Below are 8,844 nucleotides of genomic sequence, written 5' to 3'. Positions count from 1 at the left end.
GACTAAAATTAATCATGCCACAATAATATTAGGACCAAATAAGAATGTTATAATAGAAAATGATTAAAAGTGAATTGTCACCTACTAAAAATGAGATTAACTCCTAATTATTAGTAGTAGCATTGGAGTGGAGGCGTATTTTACTGAGCCCAACATTGTTGTTTTTGGGCATCCGCATTTATTTTCGGGTCTAGCGTTTGCCGTGATTCCGTGAATAATCAAAATTACCAAATTAAAATTTAAAAAAAAAATAAATTACGGAGTAATACGGAAAAAAATAAATTTCAGGCGAAAAACGAAGTTAGACCGAGAAACGGTCTTCTACCTGTTAATGGCGACACAGCTCTTTTCCGATCTCTGTTATTCGGAGCTCTCTTCCGTCTCACTATATTCTCAGGTGCTCTCTCTCTCCCTCTTGCTTTCTCTCTCTTCATACGATGTGTATATATACGTGCATTGTGTACATCTGAAAGTCGATTTTTCTGTCCCAATCATTTTACTTCAATAAAATGAATTTTCGATACAACCCGATCACTGATGGAATTGCAAGGTCAATTGATGTTTATATTTTTCATTATGATGAAAATCTGTTTCGTTTTATTATTTTGTACTAATATGAACTAATGATTTCTGTCGGAAAAGAGTTTTTCTTGTCTGTTATAAATATTAGATATTAGATATGTCTTGTTTTGTGTGTGTTTGGAGCCAGACAATTATGCATTAACTGATAGATATGGGTATGAAGTTGGCATTTTCTGGTATTATTTGGATAGAAACTAATTCGAGTTGATTGTTTTTAGCAAAATAAATTGTTAGAAGAATCTTGATTATTTATAAGGATGTGCAACTATTTATGTTGAAATCCTGTAAGTTCACACATAATCAAACACATATCCTGCTTGTGCTCCCTTTCTCCTCACTCTTGTTTGAAATATGCGAATATATGAATGTATGAACGTTTCAGGTCTTTTGATTGTTTGGTTTTCAGGATTCCAGAAGTTGAGAAGTGGCAGTAAGTAAAAGGGAGAGACATAGGTGATGTCTTTCGACAGGGGTGGGAAGCAATGGAAATGTGGAAAGGGTGGCACTGTGAATTTTCAAAGAGTGAGCTCAATTGTCCGAGACATTGGAGAGCCCTGTCTTCATCAGTCACCTATAAAAGTTGTCATTACCCTATGGCTTGAGAACATTTCCTTCCAATTTACTTTAGTGGCCATTTAAATTATCAATTTTAGCATAGGAACATGCGGTAATTTTAACAAAAGAAAAGATATAAAAAAAATAAATTCTGACTGGCCTTTTTGTATTATATCTTGTACTTGCATGCAATGCCTTTACCTTCATCATCAGTTCCATTCTCTCCTCAATAATGTGGGAAGCCTTCTTTGTTGTTTTTGATTGTTTAGATAAAGAAAATGCTCAAGCCAGACAGGTGGCAGGCAACTTTTGATAGTGATGGAAAGATACATAATTTTCAGAAAGTTCTGAAATTGATCATTTTTGGGGTAATTCTTTTCATCTTTGTCATATTCTGGTTATTACATCATTATCTTATTTTAGATTTAGATTGTTTCTGGAAATTTATACATATGGTATCTCCAAGTAAGAAGTTTGAACAGTCTTACTCTTATATCAACTAATGCTCTTGGTTTTGGTATTTTAGGTTTTACCTAATATATAATAATACTGGTACTATTCATTGTAAAAACTAGCATGCCATTTAGATTGTCCTTATAGAGCTAAATGTTTTGTTTCTTGCATGATAGGGTGTTGATCCATCTATAAGACCGGAAGTTTGGGAATTTCTTTTGGGCTGTTACGCCCTAAGCAGCACAACAGAGTATCGAATGCAACTGAGGACTGCTCGGAGGTATTGGCCATTCTGGTCACTACAATATGTTGTTTTCACCACCATTTTGGTCTTGATCATCAATGTTATCATCTTTGTTAACACAATAATACTTTTATAATATGGTTTAGTAAATAGAGCAGGGCTCTCTTGTCCAAACTTAAAATTTACTGCTAATGAGATACATTGCTGAAAAGATAGATTTTTGCCCATTTTTTTTATTTTTTTAATTATTTTTTTACAAGTTAAAGTTCCAAAGTAAATTAAAGCAAAATGAAATTAACTTGTGTTGTCCACAAACAAAATTCAACCCTGAATTCTGCCTCTTTCTTTTTCAGTTTCCTTATCTTCCTTGCTTTTCTTATTCCATTTCCTTTTATTTCCTGCTTCTATTCATCTCTCTCACAACTCTGGATTTTTTTGACAGTACAGATTATAGGGGTTTCCTTTTCTTTTGTATGTAACTAATCATTTAGTATTATTTAACATGATTAATATATATAAAAAAATCTATAATACCTAAGTTAATTTTTTTGTGGAGGTATGAAGAAATGCTATTCAGAAACCTGATTGACAATTGGATATAAAAAATCTATAAAATGTGTATGCAGGGAACGCTATAGAGACCTTGAAAAGCTGTGCCAAAAAATGCATTCCAGCATTGGGACTGGTACCCTTGCTTTTGTTGTAGGGTCCAAAGTTATGGATATGAGAACATGTTCTAGAGGTGATGGAAGAAGGGAAACAGAAGTTGAAAATGCTCAAGCTTTCAGTGTTGATACTAACAAATTAGTCAGTTACTCTGATCAGGACAACAATTTTACAAATACATCAAATGCAGGGGAAATCTTTAGTGATCCTGGTGACCTTGTAAGTGTGAGGAGAAGCACAGATGGTGCAGCATGTGACTCTTTCAGTTCTTTGCCTACTCCTGGTCCATATAGTTGTAGTTCCCCCATAGTTGATTCAGAAGCACATGGATCAGAATATGTAACTGGAAATGATTTTGACTTCCCTCCTTTGCCCGTGACAGATTTGTTTGAGAAGAATAGCAAAAATAAGAAACTATACAGGTCACATGACAGTAGATATACACGACGTAAATTGCGATATGGAGATGAACGTATGCACAGCTTTAGCATAAAAAATAATGCTGATCTAGTCATTGAATCAAATGTTACCCAATCTTATGATTCCTTGCCTTCACTGAAATCTGAAATTGAAATAGTTTGTCCTGATGTGACTGATTCCATTTCACAATCTAAAAAAGTGGAGCATAAAATGGAGATCTATGACAGGATTAGAATTTCTGATGCACCTGATACAGCAGATACGAATGTGACTACATCTGAAGGAGGTGCTTTTGATGAAGAAAGAGTGTCTGAATGGCTCTGGACACTTCATCGAATAGGTAAATTAGTAACTAATTCTTTTCTCTGATTTTTTCCCTGACATGATTCGTTGATTTTCTTTTATAGCTTAAAGTTCATTGTGTTTGAAGAGCGTTTCAATTTTCTGGTGTTTAGTTGTTGATGTAGTTAGAACGGACAGTCATCTTGAATTTTATGGGGATACAAAAAATTTGGCTAGGATGTCAGACATACTTGCTGTTTATGCATGGGTTGATCCTGCAACAGGATATTGCCAAGGTTGTGTCTTTTTCTTCTCATTGAATTTTCTCCACTCTATCATAATTGTGGAAGTTCAGAGGCATGGTCTTTGATATTCAATTCTGACTCTTACATTAACTTTCCTGCAGGAATGAGTGATTTGCTTTCTCCTTTTGTTGTTCTTTTTGAGGATAATGCTGATGCTTTTTGGTGCTTTGAAATGCTTATACGAAGAACGGTATATCCTAAAAAGAAAACTGTTCCAATTTTGTTTGCTTTTCTTTCACCGGTTTTAAGGTTGTTAATCCTTTCTTTCCTCTTCTTCTTCTTTTTCCCTCTCTTTTAGCGGGACAATTTTCAGATGGAAGGCCCAACTGGTGTCATGAAGCAGTTGCAAACACTATGGCATATCTTGGAATTTACCGACCGAGAAATGTTTTCTCACCTGTCAAATATAGGTGCCGAGAGCCTCCATTTTGCCTTCCGGATGCTGCTGGTACTCTTTCGTCGGGAGTTATCTTTTGATGAGTCTCTTTGTTTGTGGGAGGTATGTGTTGTTGTTATTTATGAGTATTGGTCAGTAGTTTCATGAATACCCACTTGGGGAACTACATTTAAGGTCTGTTGTTATTGTTATTTATGAGTATTGGTCAGTAGTTTCATGAATACCCACTTGGGGAACTACAAAGCTCAGACACCAAATTTTAAGGTCTGTGTCAGCGTCTGACACTAACAATCCCTGGGTAGTCTATAAGCACATTCCGGCACTCCAAATTTCATGTCCAATTATTACTATTATTTTTAAAATTTTATTTTCAATATGAAAAACATGTTTGCACTGACAGAAAGTGAGATGCATAAGATTCAAATCATAATCACAATGGTGTCTACTAACTGTTAAGCTGATGTGGTGGTTTATTATTTTCACCTTGCAGATGATGTGGGCTGCTGATTTTAAGAAATCTATGCCTTGCAATCTAAAGAACTGTCCAGAATTGTTGGTCATCCAGATTCCAAAGGAACTAGATGTGGAATTAGGAGAAGAAAGTGTTGATAATAAAAGTAAAGTTTCAAATGAATCATCCTCAAAACATGGAAATGTGGAACATACCATCTCTGAGAACACTGGAATGAAGTCACCTTTGGCTCATCCATTTTGTGGTTTGACTAGAAATTTCTGGTCAAAAACTGAACACATACAGAATAGTGCTGCTGTGTCATCGATGTGGAGTGGTGATGATGAGCTTCCAGTTTTTTGTGTGGCAGCTATCCTAGTTATGAACCGCCAAAAGATTATTAAAGAAACCCGCTCGATTGATGATATGATAAAGGCAGGTTCAACTTAAGTTCTTTTATTGTAAAATTGAAGCTTATTATGTTCCACATTGTCCATTTCTGAGTATTCCGTAATAATTTGGCAGACTGAATCATTTCGGGTCAGGGGTTAACATGCATTTCTTGTGTAACACTCTTTTTTTTTTTGTTTTTGCTCTGCATGACCATTGAGTTATTTTGCTATATGTTAATAATACTGAAGTCATGCATTGGTGAATGAAATGCAATAACTTTTCAAATTGTCGCTACTTATAGTTCATCAAATCTGCATGCTGTTTCCTTGTCTAGATCTATGTATATCCATATGATCTTGTTATTAAAGATTTGTTTTCATATTGACTTGATTTGCTTTAGTGCAAAATGAATATCCTTTTATTTATTCTTGGAGTAGCTGGAGTATTTATTCTTAGAGTATTTTTTTTTCCATCCTCAATTTTTAGCATAGTCGTGACTTCTTCCCTAAACTTTTCTCAGTGTCAATTTCAATATCAATGCTTCAAACAAGATTTTAAGTGGTCTTCCACTTACATTTTCAGTGAGTAAAGGATTACCCTAGGGGAGCAATTGATAGAAAGTAATCTTCCACTGGGATATTGTTGGGCATTTAAAAGGGCCAACAACCTTATGGAAATTTGATAATGATTGGAGACTTGCTAGAAATGCAAAGGAAACATAAAACATTAATGACTAAATGAACACTAACATTGGGGACAGAATCACAACTAAACATTTGAGGGTGAAAAGAAAATTATTTTGTTCTTGATTTGCATTCTATTGTTTCTAATGATTTAGAGAGTGTGTTATATGTATGCTAAATAAATGGTGGGAAGATGTATTGGCTTGTGCCATATGTTTTCTTATGGCTCAATTAGCATGTTTTAACACTGATCTTAATGCACTTTGCCTTTATTGTGTATATCTGTGTCCTGCTAAGATTTTTCTCTATTCATTTTCTTATTCATCCCATAATATAATTACATCATACTTAAGTACCTTTAAAAGCATCTCAAGGTACATTGATAGCATAATGTGGGTGGTCATTTTTTTCTCAACTAATCTAGTGGTCTGTGCTCCTTGGTAAAGATAAAAGTACCAAGAGGAGGGGGAAAGCATGCTTGGACACTTTTGGATACTCAATTTATCAGTTATATTAGGACTAGTAATGGTTTCTTCCTAGCAGTTTCTGAATTATCAATGTTGAAATATTTCAGATCTTTAATGACAATGCGATAAAGATTCGGGTGAAGAGATGTGTGCGTACGGCCATCAAACTCCGGAAGAAGTATTATTTCAAGGTTGTTCTTGCTATAACCTTGTTTGAGGCTTTAATTATTTCCTGCTTTGAATGAGATTCTTTTGCATCTTTTTTTCTTATTGCACACATTTCACTTGATAGAGATCATGATCATGATGTTTGAATATTATGGAATTGGAAACTGTTGTTGATATGCCAAATTTTCATGGTTATTTGATGTTTAATTATGTAAATAATCTTGACAGATTCAAGCGTATTTAAATATAATGGTATGTCATTTCCTTTGGGAAGAAAAGTTGACATCTTATTCCATATGTTCTCTGCCCTAATGTTCCTATGGTCCTTGAAGCAGCTGATCAAAAGTAGAAGCAGCCCAGTAGCTCAAAATGGAGATTGAGGGTTTGCCATCTTGGATGGCAAAGGCAAGTCACATTCATAATCCTTGTGACACTTTTGAAGTTGAGCATATATTGGAGATCTAAGTGAAAACTGCTAGATGCATGAGGATTCATCCCTCTTTTAGTACTCAAAGCCAACCACTTCTCTTCCAGGGTAATCCCTGAATTTCTCTTTTCCTTCCGTGACTGATGTACTTTTAGCTCAGTAGCTGTCCTCAATATAGATCGATAGTGTGTTGTATGTGCATTCTGTCTATCCAAGTTAATGAAACTTGTGCCCAAATTCTTGGACTGTCATAGGTAGAATTTGCTCTCTTTAGGGTTGGATATGTCCACTATAAGCAAACTATTATTGATTCTGGCAATATAGACTTGTTTCTCCATGACTATGTTCTTGAGTCAGTTGTTTCCTTTTCTTTTTTTTTTTTGGTTCAAGAAAACAAAACCTATATCCCATGAAGTTCTAGACCAACTAATAACATTCTGAAAAGTAAATAAAACTAAAATCTAAAAACAAGTGGATAGCAAACCATTTTTAATTTTTGCATTTGGTTCTATATGCTTTTTGTGCTTTTTCTGCGTCCCCCTCCCCCTTCCCTCTCTCTATTGTTTCATCTGGTTTATGGTTTTCATTTGATAATAATTTTCAAGGAAGCAATATAATTTACCCTTCATAAAGCTTGTGGTTGTACTTTGTAATTAAGTGCTTATGTTAATTATTACGGAGTATTTGAGTTTTTGACAGTGGGCTCAAATTACAAAATCTAAATTGTGGTATAATCTATTGTTTGAGCTACAGTACTGCTTGAAAATATGGCTAATGAGAATGAATCTCTACTGGTTTGGGCAAGATGTATAAGTTGGTTGAATATATTACAAATGACTGTTGATAATTACTAAATTTAAGTCTCTTGCTTTTATGTTACTTATGAACCTTCTAGAGTTACTAATATAAAATTTGAAATGCTAAATATCATTATTGATTCTGTCTACAGGTCAATATGCAAGAAGCATGCTTTGCTTACTCAGACTAGCACATGAATATGTTTTGCAGGTTAGATGATCACAAATTTTCTTGTCCTGTCAGATACTCGGTGGACTGTGTAAAACCAATTTTGATGAACCGTTGCCATTTATTTCCAGGCAAAAAGGGATATTAACATTATCAGCAAACATTTTTGCGGATCGGGGAGAAAGGGGGAGGGGGGAAGTAGGAAAAGAAAAGGATCTTCATATTATCTCTCTTGGCATTCTGCATTTTCTCAATTACAGTATCATAACAATGTTCTCATTCATTGGTGAGATTATATTTACCTTTGTTGAATTGCCAATTAATTGCAAAGAAATTCATTTTTTTCAGAACCATGTGAGCTATAGTAAATATTTGCAAGTATGCATTCTGTTCTAGTGTGAAATAAACTTGTGCATAAATTTGGACCACCCATTCTTTTTAATGGGATCTGTTCTCTAAAATTATTCGAGGCTTAGGCTCGTGCAGGATCCAGTTTGCCCTTGTAGCTGAAGTCATACAGGTGGTGGAGAATGTAATAATTGTGAGAATCATAAAACCTTTAAATTTGTTATATACGAGAATTTCGTGCACTGTGTTTTATGTTTGAAAAAAAAAATGTTATAATATAACTTGACAATTCGTAAATTGGTTGATCCCTCAAGTAACGTCATTAGGCACGTAGCATTACTCCAATTGCAATTTCTGTGGCAAATTATACCATGGAGTCATGGACCAAGGTCTACTTTGCATTGTAGACCATGATATAAAAGACTAAAAATAACATTTAGATTCTATATTTAAAGTTGGTACATTATGTATCTGCAGTTGAAAATTTTTGTACTTGTAACTATCATATTATGTGTTAGTAATTATCAAATTATTTGTTTACATGTATGAAAATTGTTAATTGAAGGTACAAAATTTTTTTATCAGGATTCACAATGCAATATGAAACACGGTCCGTGGTATAACAATTAAATTTATGTATGGTAAAATGATGAATTAATTTCACTTTTTATTCCATTTGTATACTCAGATCAATTCCAATTTAGTTTACGGTTTTTAGTTCTAACACATGGTTTTAACTTTTAAATTTAAAATATTCAAAATATCTTCACAGGATGGTAAAATTTAGTGAAATATTTTATGAAGTAAGGTTATTTTAAATATATTGGAATAAAAATGTGAAATTTGAAAAGTAGATAGTTACACGATTCCAATATATATTCTTCATTCAAGGAAATTAACAAAGTGAAATAAATATCATAAGATGTCCCATCAATAATAATAATAAGCAATATATCAATTGTTATTCCGTATATTTTTTTGAGTACTACTAGTTTTATTAGAATTTAGTATCTGTTCATACATACTATCTCAACTTA

General features: G+C 33.7%; 1 protein-coding gene across 2 annotated transcripts; it reads left to right on the top strand.

Annotated features, from left to right (window-relative positions):
- Positions 1-270: 270 nt before the first annotated feature.
- On the top strand, positions 271-7,887 carry LOC116000108 (small G protein signaling modulator 1-like). 2 transcript variants are annotated; one of them, XM_031240143.1, is made up of 13 exons: positions 271-397; positions 989-1,104; positions 1,407-1,505; positions 1,767-1,870; positions 2,461-3,260; positions 3,376-3,498; positions 3,609-3,697; positions 3,806-4,006; positions 4,395-4,790; positions 6,006-6,089; positions 6,402-6,601; positions 7,443-7,501; positions 7,591-7,887. In XM_031240143.1, exons 2-11 carry the CDS (start codon positions 1,039-1,041, stop codon positions 6,444-6,446), a joined length of 2,007 nt encoding a protein of 668 aa, XP_031096003.1. In that variant the 5' UTR covers positions 271-397; positions 989-1,038; the 3' UTR covers positions 6,447-6,601; positions 7,443-7,501; positions 7,591-7,887. The 2 variants fall into 2 exon arrangements, with proteins under 2 accessions (XP_031096003.1, XP_031095996.1); XM_031240136.1 differs by having other exon boundaries at positions 989-1,161.
- The last annotated feature ends 957 nt before the right edge of the window (positions 7,888-8,844 follow it).

The sequence above is a fragment of the Ipomoea triloba genome, chromosome 1 (assembly GCF_003576645.1).
Source record: "Ipomoea triloba cultivar NCNSP0323 chromosome 1, ASM357664v1".
NCBI classification, from domain to species: Eukaryota; Viridiplantae; Streptophyta; class Magnoliopsida; order Solanales; family Convolvulaceae; genus Ipomoea; species Ipomoea triloba.
The sequence above is the reverse complement of the archived record's forward strand: the minus strand, read 5'-3'. Positions and strand labels throughout refer to the sequence as shown.

Bases quoted from the DNA above. Each gene is read 5' to 3' on its own strand.
- LOC116000108 (XM_031240136.1), top strand. From the start codon at position 1,039: ATGTCTTTCGACAGGGGTGGGAAGCAATGGAAATGTGGAAAGGGTGGC. The intron at 3,261-3,375 runs GTAAATTAGTAA...TCTGGTGTTTAG, and splicing joins CTGGACACTTCATCGAATAG to TTGTTGATGTAGTTAGAACG. The intron at 6,090-6,401 runs GTTGTTCTTGCT...TCCTTGAAGCAG, and splicing joins GGAAGAAGTATTATTTCAAG to CTGATCAAAAGTAGAAGCAG.